This window comes from Ambystoma mexicanum, chromosome 5q, assembly GCF_040938575.1.
Source record: "Ambystoma mexicanum isolate Mex_15411 chromosome 5q, UKY_AmexF1_1, whole genome shotgun sequence".
Lineage (NCBI taxonomy): Eukaryota > Metazoa > Chordata > Amphibia > Caudata > Ambystomatidae > Ambystoma > Ambystoma mexicanum.
The window spans coordinates 524,011,422-524,031,662 of NC_090933.1; the positions used below are offsets into that span (position 1 = coordinate 524,011,422).

Below are 20,241 nucleotides of genomic sequence, written 5' to 3' on the forward strand. Positions count from 1 at the left end.
ACAGAATGCAAGAAAAAGAAGAAGAAAAAAAAAAGACTTTGGAAGTTCCATTCAACAAAACATGTGGACCCCAGAGCTTTCTGTGGAAGAAACTCCCGGGAGCAGAACAATTCCTGTTTCCTGTTCACTCTGGAAGAGAAGAGGTCAAGTTGGGGAGTACATCAGATGAAGAAATGACTTGCCTCTCTGCAATGTTCTTCCTGATGAATGTTCGTTCCACAGATTCCTCATCTATGATATAGATGATATTCATCTCCCAGTGTAGGTGTTCTTCAGAAACCTTCCACCACCAGGGGCCGCAGAGTGGATCTGCATTAGTTCCACGCGGGATGTGCTGTTGGGACAAGTATATATTGAGGTGCAGCACCCATGACCTCAATTCCACTCTTTTTCCCGAGCATTCTGATGCTGATGGACTGCAGAACCAAAGGTGTAGGAGCTATCCGTCCAGTGGAGCAAGTTTGGAGGGCGATGAGGAATCCATGTGAGGCGCAGCCATCAGAAAGAACATTACCAAGAGGTAAGTAATTTGTTCTTCTAATGGATTCCTTCATCCCATGGCTTCCTCATCTATGATAGACTCACAAAGCAGTGCATAGATTTGGTGAGAGAGGGGAGAAAGGAAACCACCTTTGGCAGACAGCTCTGGAGGACTGCACTACCAAATTGAGCGTCCTGCCCAGATAGGGAATTGAAGCAGAAATGTTTGGCGAACGTGTTCAGCAAAACCTATGTTGTTGCCTGACAAATGTCCAAAAGAGGGTCTCCTCTCTGCAGGACAGAAGCGGTAGCCAGTTTCCTAGATGAATGAGACCTTAAGACACATCCTTTCCAGCCAGAGCATAGTATTCCAATATCGAGAGGAAGATCCACCTTGACCAGGTTTGTTTGGTCACAGCACTGCCAGCAAAGGCACCAGCATAACCCATAAAAAGCAGGTCCTCTTTCCTGCCATCTATTGTTCGAGTGACGAAGTAACAGAGCCTGGAGCGTGTCCAGTCGATGGAAATGCTCCTCTGCCTTGGAAGGATATGGCAGAGGAAAAAAGACATTAGGATGAATCCTTCAAAAGAGATGAAAATCTGAGACTGGCTTTGGGAGTGAGGACAGCCGTACTCTCAACTTAACCTTCTGTTTGGGAAAAAACAAACAGGGAGGTTTAACAGATAACACCTACAGTTCAATTACTTGCTTTGGGGATGAGCAGGAATGTCTGTGCCTAGGCCTCAGAGACTGAGGGCAGAGTCACACAGAACCGAGGTAGAGCTGTGTCTATAGTTTGAGACGGACCTGAGTCAGCAGTCATGCTGTTGCTGTTCAAAGAGGAATCTCTGCCAGCTATGTCAAGCAGAGTGGCTCACTGTGAACATCGCTGGCGTCCATGTTGAAGCTGTCAACAAGGCCCAAGCGTCGGACGTAGTCCTTGACCATTCAGGGCTGGACAAGTGAAGCCCCTCCCCCCCACCCCATTGGTGTTAAGTGGCATAGCCACTCACTGAGATTTTCCGCCCTGGGGTGCGGTGGGGACCGTGGCTGCAGCTGCGTCACCCCTCTGCGCACTTCTTCCTCCCAGGAAGCTTCAGCCATGCATTCTTCCCAGGGTAGAATGACCACAACCTCTTGGGGTATTTGTGGGGTAAGGACGAAACCCCCTATCCGAGACAATGTTGCGAAGGGCTGTTGCAAGGCAAGTCCCAAGGATTTAGCCATCGCTATTGATGGCTGGACCTTCTGGTGAGTGTCATTAGCTTTAGATTCAAAGAGATTCCGGCCACCTGGACCTGGACATCGACTGCAAACACGGATGTCCTCAGCCAAGAGTGGTGTCTGACCACAATACCCATGACCATGGACCTGCCCACACAATCCGCATCATACAATCCTGATTGCAACATCTGCCGGGCAGCCTCCCTGCCACCAGTGACTAAGATCAGAAAACCATCCCTCATCTCCCCTTCAGGGACGTGTTCAGCCGCATTTGCCACAGCAGCCCAAAGGCAGAAGAGGAATTCATGGCACACAGGGCAAGACTGCCCGACGCAAACACCTTCTTACCACAGGCATCAAGACTCTAATGTTCCCTGTCAGGTGGAAGGGAAGGGAAGGGAAGGAAAGATTGAAGTCTTCAGGCTAATCATCACAGCCTGAACTATCAATTTCTCCAGGGAGTTATGAGAGGAAAGAACCACTGGATCTGAAGGAACAGGATGGTGGTGCTTTGCCAGTTCCCTGGCCACTGCTGGAGCAGAGGTAGATTTCTCCCACATTTCCTACACAATGGACTCCATTGCCACATTCAAGGGAAGGAGTGTCCTTTTTGGGGGCATCGCCCAAAATATCGCACAGTTCACAATGATCCTTGGATTTGAATGGAACTGAAAACCCCAGAGTATTGGCCACCTTCGCCAGCAATTGCTGAAAAGCGGCTCGAGTCTTTCCTGGGGTGAGATCTGGCAGAATGACCATCTCTGGCAGTATCAGGCCAAAGGCGGCCTGCAGGTTCCCGGCCAGCCCCAGAGTACATTCTCACCTTCCTGGGAAAACTCCTCAAGGAAATCGGTCACCTACCTAGAAACCAGGAATTTCACACCCAAAGGCAACCCGGTCACCCTCCTCTTCGTCATTAATGTCATACATCTTAGACATGAAGGTGTCCATGTGGAGTGTACTCCCGCTGAGCCACAGTGTCAATGCTGCCGATCGGGACCGGTGACAAAGTTGGAACCTGCGCTGAGGCCTCGATGCACAAAAGCAGAGCCTATTGACGCTGAGGAACCTCGGCCGTCTTCTGGTCCAGGCCCGAGCCTATAGGCATGTGCAAGTGGTCCACAGCGGGTACCTCGCTGGTAGCAACAGATGCAGTGGGACCTGTCAGTGGCAGAGCTGATGGCGCCATCGCATGAGCCAAAGGCACAGAGGCCAGAACTGCCAGCACCTTGACAAACATGTCTTGTCTGTTAAGGTAGAAGTTGTCCCAATCCTCTGGAGTGGAGGATTGGGTAAGAAAAGGTACCTTCGCCAGCGACTCCAGAGAATCCTTGCAGCAGTGGCTCTTCTTTTTTGAGGAAGAAGAAGAGTATGGTGCAGGCACTCATTCGAGGAGAGGGACCTCTTCCGACTGCTCCTTTTTCTTCTGCTTGGAGTTCCGTGCAACATCAAATGAGACCGCAAAGCCTCACCCGTCGCTTGTGGACAAAAATGAAGATCTTCACCTTCCCTTTGTCGCAGGGACTTTTGGTGCATGCACTGGCACGACCCGCAATCCTGGGTGTCGTGGTCCTCGCCCAGCAGTGAAGACAAATCCGGTGAAGATCCGAGACCGATGTCTGCCATCCGCAATCTGCACACGGCTTGAAGCCAGAGGCCTTCAACAGAGTAGACATTGTGCAGAGACAAAATCTCAAAAGCTTGACAAGCGTGTTCCGGATTGGCGAGCAGAGTGCGTGGCAAAAGGGAACTGAAATCACAGGGCTGGCGCCTCGATATATATTGGCCACAACATGTCCGGCACAGAAAGGTTTTCGAAAAACAGCTGCGCTGAGTAAGGATATCAGAGATGAGGAGTCTGTGGGAGGATGGAATCCATTCGAATACGGCTGATGATGGCCCTTTCCAGACGAGGCAAAGGAAGAGGTGGATGTAGCTGACTGCCCAATCAATTTTGTGATCGCCATGGAGGCTTTGATTTACTTCAAACATTCTTCACCTCTGTTACTGAAAAGATTGGCAACTTCAAATGGCAACTTCAAACGGCATCTACAAACCCAGGTCTGAATCCAAAGTCGGCATCCAAGAATCTGGATTATCTTAACTCCTGAACCTAGTGACTTTTGCCACGCAGTCCATGGCGTCCAGCCGTCTTGAAGATCTGTTTAGTAGTATCCATCCTGTCATACACCAACTGGAAAGAGGTCCTTGCATGTGGCCTGGAAGTGCCTCAATACCTCTCTGGCCACAACCCATAAGTTTTACATGTAGTTGAAATTGGCAGAACGCAGTGCCAGACTGCTGCAGGCAACAAAATGAGTGGCCATAGGCTGAGACCCTGTCATGAATGCCTGCACCACCTGGCTCTGTGTGGTAGGGTGTGAGGAGAGGAATACCGGGTCAGTTGGAGTAGGTTGGTGCTTCTGTCTGTAGTCTGCAAGACTGTTTGGGGACAGCGGACACTCGGGCAGGATTCTGAAAATGTCTATCACCAGCTCTTTCAAAGTATTGCTGAAAGGAAATATGGCTCCAGATTATCAATCAGATATAGACCTTATGGTTCACTATTCGAGTGGGCAGACGCCGGAGCTCCACCAGCCTGCCTACAACACCCTAGAAACCCCCAAGCAAAGTCCCAAAGCAGATACTGCTGTTAGCCCAGTCTCAGAGTCTAGAGGAGTCTCAAGAACGCATGTACGGTATGGTATAAAACTATAAAGCAGAAACAATCACCTTCATAAGGCATCCCAGCACAGAACAAGAAGTAGGCCAACTTACAAAAAGCAAGGACGACCAAGCCCTAATGAGGGAATAGGAATGAACCCATATGATAGGTTATTTATAACATGCTTAATACCCAGAGGTTTCTAAGCGCAGACCAGGGGATCGAACCTGTGTTGCTCCGTGTAGTCTTGCTTCCAATGTGAGCCCATTGCCGCTGAGCTATCCTCCCAAGACAATGTCTTGAGTTTTTGTCTGAATTCCATGTGATGACTTGTCAAACAGAGACTAGCTGGCAGAACGTTCTAAATCTTGCTGCCAACACTCAAAAAGCCTTCCTCTCTGACCTCTTCACCAAAATCAAATGGGACAGCATCAAATTAGTTGTCCACACTGAATTTCTTTGGACGACCAAAATCTTCCTAACATCCAGACCAAATGAGACATCCTCCCAAGCAAAGGAAATTAAGCCAAAACGTTTTACCAAACACATTGCAGACTACCCCAGGTACTGCAGACAAATGTTAGGGCATCAACATCCTCATCGGCTATCATGGAGCCAAAGGAATCTACAGTGAGGACACAGGCAGAGTGGAGGCACTAATGAAGGCTATTAGCACATTACAAAGCGTCTATTTCACCGGCTTCACTGGTAGCATACTCAAGACAGATCTAGTGGCAATGCAATGTTCTGGTCTGTTTGTTGTGGGAGCAGTGGGCTCAGCTGTTGGCAAAGTCAGGGTGACAGGAGGCTACCTATACAATTCAAACATTGGTGCTCGTTTCTGACGGACTTAGGATTGACCAGGTTGCCACATTTCTCATCCTAGATGCACCATCATCTTGGCACTAGGGTTAAGATCCCAGGAAACCCATGTTCTTCCCCCTGGTAAAGGCTTAGGGGGCCATCCTCTTCAAATTTCAGTGAATTACTAGAGTTTAGTCCTGCTAGTCTATTTGCAACACTTACATCTGTCCCTTTGGCTGCCATCTGCTCCAACAGTTGCCCTTCAGGTCCACTCCACTCTTCCTTTGTGGGGTTTACTTCTCTTCTCCCTTTTACACTCTCCTTCCTCCTTCGGTGGTGCTCCATGCACCTTTCCTCTGCCTTTATCTCTACCTCCCTTTTCATTCTTTCTCTTTATTCCTTGATGTTACTCCACTTCTGTCTGTTCCTCCTCTCCTCTCTCTTACCACTCTGTCCTCCCCCTTCTCGCTACGTGTTCGCCATCTAACCTCTAGTTCCCAGACTACCATCAGGATCTGACTCCTTTACATATGCCTACCCAGATAGCAACAGGGATTTTGAGTACGGAACCTGTGGCAGCTGTGTAGCGATCAGGGGCAGGCCCTCTGATTTGACTACAATTCGTCAAGTGAACCTACTTGGAACTTGGTTTGGGCATTAGCTCTGTCTACAGATGGATCAAAAGTGTGGTCTGCCATATTTGAGTGAGGCAGTGTCAACACCAAGGCATCCCACATCCAGGAAGGCACTGTGAAGGTGTACTGCTGCTGAGTTCAATATATGTGCTTGCATGGTCTAATGTTCGGGGCAGTACACAAGTTTGGGTTACAGGAAGCTGCCAGCCTAGCTCTCTTTAGAGAATGCTTTCAAACTAAACCAAGATTTCAAGCATAAAAATAAGTTTTAAAAACAAGTTCTACTTTTTTTGTAACAGAGTATGGTTTTTGGTGTAATTTAGTTGAATAGAAGCTAAAAGAATTAATTACATTTTATATTCACATATTACAAGACCTCCAGAATGACATCTAAAGATGTGCACCCACGCCAATCTAGATGGTCAAATTATAGATACATCCATCATCAAATGTAACACTTTTCCACATTCTGCACAACATGGTGTCAAATTCAGTAACTATAAATAAGTGCATGAAGTGCGTCATAGTTTTTAGGAATATAACAATTCATCAACAAGGGGCAATGGGTCTGGGGCCAGGTCACACATTGTCCAGTTCATGCAGAGTGGAAGTGCAAGAATGGCTGCAATGGGGATTTGATGAACTCATTCAGAACAAGATTTGAATATATACGGCCTGAAACAGATGACGTAAAAAGACAAATGGTTCTAACAAGTAAGCATCCTCCTGGTTTTCACCAATCCCAAGACCGTACCATATTCTACAGATGTTTAAGGGAACAAAACACTATGTATGAACCAACAAAAAAATGTTTCTTACTTTTCGCTAGCAATACCGCACTTTGGATCAAATGGAGGCAGGTTATTGGCAAGAACTAATCCAAGAAGCTGAATTCCAATGGAATTGTCTTTTGAATTTGGATCTCCACTGCAAAAACGTTCATAAATTAAGCTGGAAAAGAAAAAGCACATGCATTTATATTATAATTTCATGTCAGCTTCAGGAGAACTAAACACCTTTTAACAGATACAAAGCGAACATCGATGTAAAGAGCATGAAGGGAAAGCATAATAACTGAATATAAAGTGTGACAGACGTCTCTTTATGAACAGAGACAAAGACTGTGATGAACCATGGATGAAATGCTTTCACAAGTTCTTTCCTCCAAGACATAAAACCGAGGAAGACGCTTTGATCTTTCGGGTGCTTCCGTGTGTGTGGTGTAAAGGGTTGGGTGTGTGTTTAAGCGGGGTGTATATGTGTGCATGTAACTATGCTCTGGTTTAAAATAAACCTCCCATGCTTTCACATAAAATACTTATGTCCAGGTATTTCCCAATATAAATAAGCACGTTTCAACACTACCTAGATAAACCCCTCTTTACATTGATTTTAACAATTTGTTCTGTAGTCTGTGACAAACATCTTGAGATAGCTGAGCCAGAATACCTCTGCATCTTCCACAGTCTTGCAGCCACCAAACCTGCAAAAATTGAGTTCTCTTTCAATACTTGGGGCAGAGCATTCCATCAGCAAGTGCATCAATCTTGTCCATATTTGAACAAAACCTACAAGATAACTGAGTGTGGCATGCCCTTCCTAGCCCATTACCCCTATTGTATTTAATTCCATTCCTTCCCAAAAATCCAGCAGAATGCATCTGAAAGTGCTTACATTTCCTGTGCAAGTCTCATTTAGGGGATTGCCTAAAACACAAGTGGGGTGCACTCTTCACAGCAGTTCACATATTCCACCATTGTTGCATGACCATTAAGATTCACTTACATTTTTTTTTAAAAGCCCACATCTCTAGAATTTCGTAAGTTTATGAAATAAAACAAGCTCATGGGATCTAGCTAGAGGACAGGGCGATAGAGCCCAATTCTGTTCTTAAATATTGGATCAGAGTTCCTTTTGGTAATCCCCAAAGTGTAATGCCACACGTAGCCTTTGTGAGACAGGCATGGTATCAAGAGAGAGACAGACTCAGAGATAATTGCTTGAAAACTTTTATTTTACTAAAGTTCTTGGGTTGGTGTAATGCCTAACTGGCCCCAACACTAAAGGGATGGTTCCCTTAATTGATGTTTCTAGGGGCTGTCGAAGTCTAGAAGTCCAAAATGAAAATCCACCTGTGTCTAAACCTATGCTTGACTTCACTCTTTAACAAAAATGTGTTAGGAAGTCTTATAAAAAAGTAAAAGGTAGGGTTGGTTTCCAGTGGTCTTCTCACCAGTTTGTAGGTTGGTCAGCTTCAAAAGATAGAGCTTATCAAAAAAAGGAGTGTTCATAGGACCTTCATAGTTCCAACAATGTCAATGTTCTTAATGTGTTAGGGTTCCCTTCCCCAAGCCTCGGCTCTTTCAGTAACACCAAATAATTAAGATTCCAGGTTGATGGACCTCTTAAGGTTCCCTTCCCCAAGTCTAGGCCGCTCTTACATTCCAATACAAGTTCAGCTGTTATGCCTCTCGGGGTTCCCTTCCCCAAGCTTAGGTCTCTCTTTCAAGTTCCAAATACAAGTTCAATTTGTCAGCATGTACCTTTCTTTCATATGCAAGTTCGTTACAGTTCTTTAAAAAAATGCTCGGTTCTTTAATCCTCCCAAGCTCGACCACTCCGAGCTTTAACCCCTCTCTGTTTTCTTAACTTCTTTCTCGTGCCCACTGGCACCTTTCTTTCCTTCTCCTGCACACTGGCACCTTTCTTTCCTTCTCGTGAACACTGTCACCTTCCTCACCTTCTTGTGCCCACTGGTACCTTCTTCAACTTTAACTGTACACGCTTGCACCTTCTTGGTCCTCTTTGTGCCCACCCGCACGGTCTTTCGACTATACCAGGTCGCTTGCACCCCCTTTATTTTAAGTTCTTTCACTTTGTGCCCCTTACACGCTGTGCTTTTTTTTTGACTCCCTCTTACTTTCTCTCTTTATCTCTTCATTCATCTTTCAGTTTGTATAGCTTCACTGGTTTCTTTACATTTCTTTCCTCTTTCCACTCTTTGCTGCTTTATGCATTTTCTTTCGCCTGCTCCATTTCAATCAGCCGCATGCTCCAGAGACTCTCTCTTACTTTCACGAGACTCACCTGGGCAGCAACGAGGTGACAAGCGGTCCCTTCGGGTTATGCGGAACCAAGGTCAGGGTCTCACCACCTGCCCCTCAGGTGGTGAGACAGGGGTTGTCTGTGAGCACCCCAAAGAACCTTTCCTTGGAGGTGGAGTCGGAATGATTTCAACACCCAGAACATGGCTCTCAATTCAAGGACATTGATGTGTAGCAGTCTTTCCTCCTGGGACCTGAGACCCTTGGGGTTGTAGTCGCTGAAATGGGCTCTCGACCTTCCAGGGAAACAATTGTTAGTTATTGTGACTTGGTGAGTCTATGGTTGAAAAAGGGCACCATGTGTGTGGCTGGAGTTAATTGACCACCATTGAAGAGACTTGTGTAAGGCCTGTGAGAGGGACACCTTGTTTGTTCCAGCATCCAGAGATTTTGCTTCCAGTGGGCATTCAGTTATTCTTGAACATGTGTGGTCGGCAATGCTGAACTAGTGGTATGCAGGAAGACATCTATCCTTGCTAGGAAGGATCTCGGGTTGAGGACTGATGTCACTTGTTTCCTGGAGAGTAAACAGGTTTTTGCTAGCATGGCTTTCACCCTATCGGGAGACAGGGTAGCGCTGCAAGAGATCGTGTTCAGCTGGGCTCCTAGAAATAGAAACAGCATCTGCCGGAAAGGAAGCAAGCAGCACTTGTAATTTATGGAGAAGCCTATCGAGGATAAGCATCTAATCATAGTACCGGTAGGTCAGTGAGGAAGGGAAGGTGCACTGATCAACCAATTGTCAAAAAAGGGATGAACATATACCCTAAATTGATGCAAATAGGCCGCAGCCAGAGACCGGCATTTTAGGAGGAGGAAAGGTATGGACTTGAAGTGATAGTGGAGGCCGGCTACCGTGATTCGCAAGAATTTTCTTTGGAGACCATGAATGGGTATATGGAAGTATGCATCTTCCAGATGCAAGGAGGAAAGAAAATTGCCCTGTTGCAGCTGGCTATGCACATATGTGACTCTTGTAAAGGTTTGTGACCTGATGAATTTGTTGCTGAGGCAGAGCTCTAGAATGGGACACCAGTCCCCTGACTTTCTTGGCTAGCAAGTTTCTGGAGAAGTTTCCTTGACCCTGTTGTGCACGTGGAACGCTTTCTATTGCCCCCTTGGAGAGGAGGGCATATACTTTGAGTCCTAACGCCGAAGATGTCTTGCTCCCTTCGTAGAAGGAGGCATGCTGTGAAAAACTCTAGGGTGTGAACATACTGAAACAAGGACGAAACCCACTTGTCTGTGGAGATGTTTTCCCATTCTTGACGGAAATGGGAGAGGCGCCTTCTTGCCGGAGTGTGGAAGCAGAGGGGCGTTTCTGCAGTCTGGTCAGGACTGCTCAACTCTCGGTTGGGAGGACCATTGTCTGCGCTGGACACCTCAGAAGGACTGAGACTTTCCTCTGTAGTTGTCTCCAGAGAAATAGGCGATGAAGTGATAGGAATGCTGATATCCTATGATGTCCTGAAGAAAAAAGGATTTTCAAGAACAAAAGGGCTGACTGTCAGTGTCAGTATCTCTCCTGACAGATTGTAATAGGTCATCCACTTTCTTCTTGTAGAGATCCTCTCTGTCGAAAGGCATGTCAACAACCTTGGAATGAACATCCGGCCGGATGTTTGTTGCCCTCAAACATCCTTCACGGTGTAGGACTAGTCTGTTCACCCCCCATCTACCAAAAACCAGTGTCAGCAATATCTACTGCCACAGAGATGGTGTGATATGAACCGGCTTCCCCTTCATGTTATGCTATGTTATGTTAAGACTATTTATAAAGCGCACATCCACCACAAGGGCACCTTGGCGCTAGGGCACTAAACCAAACCAATCAGCAGCTTTCCTAAAAAAGGAGAATTTTCAAATTTTTGGGTAATTTATTCCACAGAATGGCCGCTGCAACCGAAAATACAGGACCACCTAAACGAGCTATCTGAAATTTTGGAATAATGACCAAGTTGGCCGTTTCTGAGCATAGGCACCTGGCAAGGATGAAGGGCCTAAATTTGTCCTGCAAGAACTCAGTGCCCAGCCCGTGGTACGCCTGGTGTACTAGGCATAAGGCCTTAAACTTAATACAGCCCCCCAAGCAGCAGGCCTCGGATACAGCAGCGGCATGTGGTACATCTGACCCCACTTCCTGCGAGCCGCACGGTTCGGGCGTCCCAGATGCTGCCTCAGTGCCATAGCCCTGTTTAACGCTGACAGTCACTTTATCGACGTTGAGGAATAAGCCCTTGACGCCAACAATCGGCGACAGATCTTTTGTCCCACTCTCCTGGACAGATTTCTTCAGCTCCATGGTGTCGATCTTGGGCGCCAATGATGGAGATGACCAAGTGGAAATCGATCCTGCGCACGCAGGTACGGGGGACGTTGACTATTTCAAAGACCAAGCAGATCTTTTGGCGTTGGCACAAAGGCTCCACAACGCCAGCAGCCTGGACACATCCTCTGATGTGGAACTACAGCAAGCCCAGCCTTACACCTACACCCATGCCAAATGTTGGGCACTAGTGTATAGGGTGGTCGACAATTTAGAGCTGAATGCAGCGGCAGTGCCAGTTCAAGGTTACAAATTGACCACCATCCTGGATGAGGACCCAGTCACTGAGAGAAATATGCCACTGAACCCGGCTATCGCCGATCCAGTAGCCTCCTCGTGGCAGCACGCCTGCTCCATTCCTGCAGTCAGCTCCACTATGACCGGGAAGTAAAGGACGGCAAGAGTCATTTTTGTGTGCTCACCCTTCCCCGGAAGGTCTTGTCGTGCAATCAGCCACAGTTTCCACCAGGCCGGCATCCTCCACCTCGAATCTGGCTCCTAAAAGGGAAGGCAGGAAAATTGATGCAATGGCAAAGAAGGTATTCACGTCTGTCAGCATGGCTCTGAAAGCCACCAAAGTAGCGAGTGGGTTTGCCAAATATTCCTTCGGCCCCTGGAAGGCAGTAGAGCAGGCAACTCATCCCTGAGAGGGATGTGCGAGATGGCTTCGTACAGCTGGTGGAAGATGGGAAGGAGGTGGCCAGGCAGCCGCTACAAACGGGCCTGGAAGTGGCTGACTGTGTGGGCTGTTCAATGGCATCGGCTATAGCACTGAAGAGGCAGGCCTACTTGAGGTCTTCAGGCTTTTCGCCAAATGACCAAATCAGACTGCTGGACATGCCCTTTGAGGCTGAGTTCCTTTTCGTCCAGAAGACCGACAACTCCCTAGAAAAATTTAAGGAGTGAAAGATCGTCACAAAATCGCTGGGCCCTGCTGTTGGGCCTTGCCAAACCTGCCTTCAGCTTCGCTTCTAGTGGCAGGGGCTTTAGGCGTTATGTGCCTTACAGCAGGAAAGCGCAGTTCCTGTGGGCAAGGCAAGGGCAGAAGCATTTCTCGTGCTCCGGAAAGAGCAGGGAGACTTCTAGAGACCAGCAAGTAGCAGCAGCTCCGCCCTCTAAGCCGCTTTGATTATCCCCTGCCACAACTTACTGGTTGGTGGACGGCTGTCGCAGCACTGGCCCCAATGGCTGGAGTTAACCTCTGATGCCTGGGCCCTGGAGCTCGTGCAGTAGGGCTATTGTCTGCCCTGCTTAAGGAAACCACCGGACAGACCCCCACCACCTCCAAGCCAACCAGGACAAGGAGCTCCCAGAAGAACTGCAAGCCTTGTTGAAGGGTGCCATAGTAGAGGAACCTCCCGAGCAGAGCGCATCGGTCTGTTATTCTTGGTATTTCCTGGTGCCCAAGAAGGGAAGGAGGTCTCTGTCCCATTTTGGTTCCTGAGGAAATAAATTGACGGTGAAAAGATGGTGACGTTGAGTGAAATTTTGCAAGCTCTCAAATTGTAGGACTGGCGGATGTCAATAGATCTGCACGATGCTAATTTCCATGTGCCTAAAATCGAAAGCCCGGGACGTTCTTCATAGGGGACATAAACTATCAGTTCAAGGTGCTTCCCTTAGGGTTGACCTCCGCTCCAAGCATCTTCACCAAGCTCATGGCAGTAGTCGCGGCTCACCTCAGGAGATCCAGAGTCCATGTATTCCTGTACCTGAAGGACTGGTTGATCCGAAGGAAGTCGGAAGAGCAGGTGTTGTCCCATTTGGAGGACACCTGCTCACTACTCCACAGGCTGGGCTTCTCCCTGAACTTGAAGAAGTCCTATGTGACGCCAGTCCAGAGGCTCCAGTTCATCAGGGCAGTCCTAGACACCCGAGCAGGGAAGGCCTTCCCCCCAGAGGAGAAAGTCAACAGCATTGCGCAGATGGTGAACAAGTTCCGGAACCACACCGCCTTACGAGCAGCACTTCCTTCCTCCGCCTCTTAGGCCTCTTGGCCTCCTGTATTTGTCTGGTGCCAAAGTCCAAGCTGCGCACAAGATCTCTTCAATGGCTCCTACGAGGACAGTGGTCCCAGTACCTCTCAACCCTCTCGGATTCCCTCAGGGTATCCAGGTCAGTAGTCGATGACCTTGGTTGGTGGGCAAACAGCAGCAATCTCATGGCAGGGGAACCCATCTGGCCTCCATGGCCTCTGGCCCCAGTGATCACGGATGTGTCTCTGAAGGGTTGAAGCGCACACTGAGAGCACTTGCAGGTGTATGGCCTTTGGTCAGCAACGGAAGCCAGATGGCACCTCAACAGGCTAGAGTTGCGAGCCATCAGACTAGCCCTGAGAGTGTTTGCCCCATCTCAGAAGAGGAAGCATGTCCTGATTCAGACGGACAGTATGGTGGCCATGCACTACCTGAACAAGCAAGCTTTGGTTCTGGCTATTGGAGAACCAGATCTCAGTCTCGACAGTTCATCTGGCGGGGATAGAGAACAGTTTGGTGGATGCTCTGAGCAGGCAGAGCACGGTCTCACACAAGTAGGAAGTGTGCCTAGAAGTCCTAGAGGAAGTCTTCTCTCGAGGGGGTACCCCATCAGAGGACCGGTTTGCCACAGAGTCCAACAGGAAGTGTTGACAGTTTTACTCAAGGGAATTCCCAGCCAACGGCATGCTAGGGGACATGTTTCTGGTGGATTGGACCTTCTCTCTCCAATACGCCTTCCCTCAGATTCCAGTCATTCCTTTGGTTCTCAGGAGGTTCAAGAGGTTTAGAGCAACCATGACCTTGATTGCCCCGGACTAGACAAGGAGGACATGGTACATAGACATTCTGGATCTGACCATCTGCCCACCTCTCCAGTTGCCTCGTTGCCCGGATCTCCAAACCCAGTCGGAAGGTTGGGTGCTGCACCCGAACCTGGAATCCCTGAACTTGCATGCGTGGCTCTTGAGAGAATGAGGTATGATGACTGGGCCATCTTTGAGGAGGAACACAAGGTGTTTCTGGCTGCACGCAGGGCTTCTACGAGATCCTTGTATGAGTACATGTGTAGAAGACTGGAGGCATAGTACAGGGAACGCGAGATTGAAACTATCTCTTGCCCCACCACTATAGTGATAAGAGTTCCATCTGTCATTGGCCTTCAGGTTACCACAGTCAAAGGATATTTGGCAGCCTTATCTGTGTTCAAGAGGTCCTCGGATGAAGTTTAATTTTTTACGATCCCGGTTATGGCCCAATTCCCGAATAAGTTTCCGCCAACTCCCTTTGTCCCACATTGGGATCTTAATCTGGTTCTGACTTTATTGATGGCCGCTCCTTTTGAAGACAGCTTTCTTGGTTGTGATTACATACGCTAGACGGATCAACGATTTGCAGGCCCTTTGCTGCAAAAAACCCTTTTTGGAATTCTTTTGGGAAAAGGTCTCACTTAAAGTAAGGCCGGGATTTCTGCCAAAGGCAGAATCTGAGTTTCACCTGTCACAAGCCACAGACCTTCCGGTCTTTTACCCACCACCACACCCTTCTAAGGAAGAGGGGCTCTTCCGTTGGCTGGATCCCGAAAGGGCCTTGATTTTCTATGTTGCAAGGACATCAGAATTTTGTAATTCTGATCAGCTATTTGAGGTCTACTCTCTAGCCCGTAAAGGTCTGGTGGTAACAAAGTAGACGCAATCCTGGTGGATTATCTTGTGCATTGCAGAGTGCTATCAGTCTACAGGCAGGGAGTTGACTCCTGGCAGCAAGGCATACTCGACAAGAGGCATCTCCGCAACTACGACCTTGTAAAGATGGGTCCCAGTTATGGAAACTTGCTGTGCGGCAACGTGGTCCGCACTACATATGGTTTCCCAGATACTACAGTCTCAACGTCGCCCGTGTGGCTGGTGCGCGTTTTGGCAGAGCAGAGCTTCAAAATCTGTTACTGTAACTTTCTGCCCATCTCCATTGTTTCACTGCTTGGGGGGAGTCTATCAGATGAGGAATCTGCGGGCGAAAGGCAATCCATTGAAGGAGAAATTACTTACCGTAATGTTCTTTCTATGGAATCTTCTCCCGCAGATTTCTCATCTCTCATCCATCCCCGCTCAGAAAGAGTTGGCAGTTGGTGAGTGTCTATTTTAGTGAGTAGACACCTGGTGATGGTCCGAGGGTGACAGTTTTCTGTCTGTTTTCTCAACCAATCCAACTTCCATTGGGAAGTTTGATTTCGTGTTAACCTCTTATGGGCTGTTTAGCCTTTTTCTTTCACTGTTTTCCTCTGCAGCGGTCGAGTTTGTGAAAATAGTGGTGAACTCAGGTTTGGGGTGTAGTGACGTGGTATATATATAGGATTCCTGACGTCAAGTCCGAAGTCGACAATCGAATACCGAGCAAGACAGATCGATGGACGATTCGAGGTCAATCTTGCCCCGTCAAAGAATTTTCTGAGAAGCAGAGCTGGATGAGGATATCTATCAGATGAGGAGCTCAAAACTCCACACAGAAGAGGCCACCAGGGGGGTGCAGGCAAAATGGCAGTCTGATTGCTGAGCTCCTTCCCCTGCCCTGGAGTTTTTGTGGAGACTGGCAGAATTGTAGCGTCCGGGACCCCTGAAGGAGGGTCCCTGAGTGGGTGCAAAAGTCCTGCAGCAGTGCTGCAGTGATTGAGTGTCGAAATGCCGGAAAACGGGTATGAAGAGGCATACTTAGTCGAGGCCCACTGAAGGAGCAGAGAGCGGCTGGGCGAGAGAAGGCCTGTGCTGTTGGCCCGCATTCTCGAGTTTGTTGCGGATGGAACTGTAGCATCAACAGGGGGGCCCTTCCAGCTGGGGAGGCTGCCCCTCATTGCATGAGTCGGAGAGGGCCCCGGGGGTGGACCCTCGGAACAGCGCCCTGTGAGCCCCGCGACAAGCCCCGTCCACGGAAGAGGAGGCAGCGGGGCCACTGCAGTGACAGCAGAGCCACAGGAAACACCCGAGTCAGAAGAGGGGTGGCAGGCCCACAAGGAGTCTTTGCCGGTGTGAGGAGTGACCTGAAAGTGCCCGCGGTGATGGGCGGGGCCGGTGGGACTCACTGCACACACTAGGGTAGGGCCACCTCCCCTGGATGCTCCGGGAAGGCATTGGGAGGGGCTGTCTGAGGCCCGCTGGGAGGAACGCCACAAATATCTGCAGTGAGCGGAAGCAGGGGGTCTCGCCAGGCTACTCATCAGGAGAAGCTTTCTAAGGTTGTAAAAGGCAATACAGTGGTGGTCAACAGAGGGGCATGGGTGGTGCAGAGTGCAGCGCCACCCTGGCAGAGGTGCTGTGGAACCCCCCCTTGAGGCGGGACAGAGTGGTGCGAACTGTGGCAGGTGTATTGGGGTAAAAGCACCAATAATAAGGCTTCCCTGAGTGTTTGCCTAGAAAAGGTGGGACAAGGTGGAAGAAACTCATTTGGTTCGCCCCCACCCCCCTCCCCCATAACCCCCGGGACTATCCGCGCTTAAGTGTGGCCTAGCATATGGAAAATAAGCAAGGGGCACAGGTGGATGAGCTGGAGGAGGACGCTCGCGCAGTATCGATACCAGGAAGGCGAGGATATGGTGAAGGCCAAGGGAGATGGGGGCCCCAATTCCTGCTCCATGGAGTTTGGCACGATTAAAGTGACATTCCGGCCATCCTGGAAGAGATCAGAGGAATGAGGATGGATAAAGGGGCGAAGGTAGAGGACCTCTCGGTAAAGATGGATACCCCGGAGGAGATAGTGGAAGAGGTGGAAGCTAACCAGGCCTCAATGGGGATCCTGGAGGTGCAGACAGAGGCGCACTTCCTGGAGGTGGAACGGCAGCAGGAGGAGTTGCATCTCAAAGTGGACGACCTTGAGAACTGAGAGAGGGAGAACAGCTTCTGGTTCTTTCGGCTGCAAGAGATGGAAGGGAAATCCCCAATGGCCTGGAGCAGAAGATTCAGGATCTAATCGGAATGGTTCTGGGCTCCAAAGAGGGTGAGCCAGTAAGCTTGGACAGGGTGCACTGTGCTGGGGGAGGAAGCAGCGGTTTGTGCTCAGTCCTGGCATGGTTGCACTACTACAGTGATAAGGCGAGGATCCTCGAGAATTTGCACCGTACGTGCAACATTGAGTATGGAGACTCCAGCGTGGCCATCTTTCAGGACCTGTCTGCCCACACTCCACAGGGGCGCAAGAAATGCGGGCCTCTCACCAGATGGCTCCAGGAGAAGGGGATGAAGTATAGATGGGGCTACCCATTTGCACTGGTGTTCGAGGGGGAGAGATACCAGCTGGTCACGGAGGAGGATGTTAAGCACGCAATGGAAGACTTGGTGGGTCCTGAAGTGGAAACCCCCAAGAGGGGGGGGGGGAATGGAGTAGATCTCTGCCAGGAACCGCGAGGACCAGGTCCGCTGTGGGAAGGCGCAAAATCCAAGGGGCCAGGATATTCCAGAAACTCAACACCCCCTTGCCTCAGAAGGACAGCATATGGAGGGGGCCTGGGAGCTGTGCTGATCTTTATGTTTTTTGATGGGCCCCGGATGAAACTCCCGGGTCCTTCCTCACCACGGCGGGATGGGGGGAGGATGGGAGGAGTGTGGGGGGGAGGGTTCCCTAGCTTCTTACTATGTCTCTAGTTGGCTTTTTTTGGTGCTGCGCTGAGGTAGGTGGGAAGGGAGTTTAGGGGGGACAAAAGGGTTTGAGGGGGTTTAAGGTGCTTGGGGGGTTTTGCTGGAACTAAGTCTGGGAAGGAGTGGGGGTGGCACTGTGGGATTTGGGGGGTAGGTGGAGGTGAGGGGGTTGGTAATGCGGCCAGGGCAGGGGTCAAATCCCTGGTGGTTCGACTGGTATGGCCAGGTCACGGACACCTCTGATAGGGGTATGGGGGAGGGTTTACAGGGGATAAGGGGGGGAGGAAGAAGGGGGCTTTATGCAGCAGTCAACACGGCAGGGAGGGTGGGAGGCATCCTGGAGGTTCGGCAGAACAAACAGCAAAAGGTGAAGAAGGGCTATGGCTGAGGTGAGGGTGGCCAAGTTAAACGTAAAAGGGCTCAACTCGCAGAATAAGAGATCGTTGACTAGCAACATGTTCCACAAGCAGCGCATGGGGATCCTTTTCTTGCAAAAGACTCGCTATAAGCAGGGGGCGGAATCGTCAATAAAGGGGAAAGATATTGGTAAGACCTACTGGACATCTCATAAGGATCGTAAGAAGGAGGGGGTAGGCATCCTAATTGGAAAAGCATTCCGGATGACGGGGGTGCAGATCCAGAGTGGTATGGGGGTGGTTTCTTGGGATAAAGGGTCACTACGAGGGATTGCGGGTTACACTTGCCACACTATACCCACTCAACGCGGGACAGGTGAGATTCCTGCGTTAGGTCTTTGTGATGTTGGAGTGCTGGGCAGAAGGGGCCACGATCCTGGTGGGTAATTTCAACCTAGTGGCTGACTCTGCGTTAGATTGGTAGTCTGCAAAGGGGGGAGGACCAAGGGTGTCAGCCAAGGACAACATGGACGTTTGGAACCTCCTACAAGACTACAACTGGGTAGACACTTGGCGTAACAATTTTCCAGGTCCAGGGGGCTACACATTATTTTCTCCTCCACACCGGTCAAACAATAGAATAGACTTGCTCCTGGTCCCACAGGAGCAGGTGGGAGAGGTGAGGAGATCTAAAGTTGACGTGATAACTTGATCAGACCATGGGTTTGTGGTGGCAGAGTGGAAGGTGGCGAGACCACTGCGGTGGCACGCTGGTGAGAGATCAGGTGTTCTGGGACTTCTTGGGGAAGGAGATAGGGGCGTATTTTGATGCCAACGATAATGGGGAGGTGCTCATGGCTACAGTATGGGAGGCAGCCAAGGCCACATTCAGGGGACTGCTCATCGCAGAAGGGACTCGGAAGGAAAAGGGAGAGGGGTCTGGTTGAGGCCAGACTCTAAGGAACAGCAGGCTTTAAGAACCCGGATGGTGCAGAAAGGCAATGATAGGGAGGGGCATCTGGGAGAGATGAAGGACAGGAGCTCCATTCAGTGTCAATAGGTGAAGTGGTAAAGAGAATGAGGTTTCTGCGGTAAAAATACTATGAAAGGGGCGATGCGGCCGGCGCGTTCCTGGTGAATAGGGTGAAAGGATGTAGGGTGGAGAGGAGGGTAGACAGGATACGCAGAGCTGATGCAGCAATGGTGGATAGAGGGGAAGACATCCCAGCCCAATTTGCTGCTTACTATCAGTAGCTTTATGCCAGGCCGGTGGAGGCAACAGGTGAGGAGATGCGTGCCTACATCGACGGTCTACCGCTTACCAAACTGACAGTGGAGGACGGGAAGTGCTTGAGGCGGAGGTAACGAAGAAAGAGGTGATGAGGGCAATTCGAAAGATTAAAGCAGGGAAGGTCCCCTGGGGAATACGGTTTCACCAGAGACATTTACAAACGATATCAGTCACTACTGGCAGCACCCGTAGCCAAGCTGTTTAACTCCATTGTTGAGGAGGGCTCCATACCACCGACTTTCCTCCAGGCCTTAACAGCGGTGATTCCAAAACCAAGCAAGAATCGCACTAACTGTGCCTTGTACAGGCCCTACAATATAATCTCAAACACAGCTTGGTACTTCCCTGCGGCCTGTATCCAGAAACCTAAAATTTGCCACTTTGAGTTATGAAAGATCAATTGGCTGCATAAGTGTTGTTCATAATGTGACCCCAAGCCTGATGTCGCCACAACTTTGAAATTTGATAGTATGAAAATGACTCATGCGCCTGATCAAACAATAAGTTATAACTAATCTTCTGTACATTTCGAAACTATAACCAAAACTACTTAGTTGTATGAACAACACGTGTTTCGACCTTTTCTATTTCAGTCTTCCTCATAGCTGTTATACATGTAAAGTATCACATAAACAAAACCATAAATTCATTTAGATGACAATATTAACATCAAATTTAGTGTTTTATACGAACCAAACACCAAATAGCGGACAAATCACAAAGATAGATGGGAAGGAAAAATACAAAATAATATA

General features: G+C 49.2%; 1 protein-coding gene across 1 annotated transcript in view; it reads right to left on the reverse strand.

The window, feature by feature from the left end:
* Positions 1 to 20,241, reverse strand: part of PRKDC (protein kinase, DNA-activated, catalytic subunit) — a 3,362,625-nt gene that overhangs the window by 1,293,233 nt on the left and 2,049,151 nt on the right. Inside the window, exon 51 of the mRNA XM_069621025.1 lies at positions 6,631 to 6,762. Coding sequence (XP_069477126.1) covers positions 6,631 to 6,762 — 132 coding nt within the window. The remainder of the gene's footprint in view (positions 1 to 6,630; positions 6,763 to 20,241) is intronic.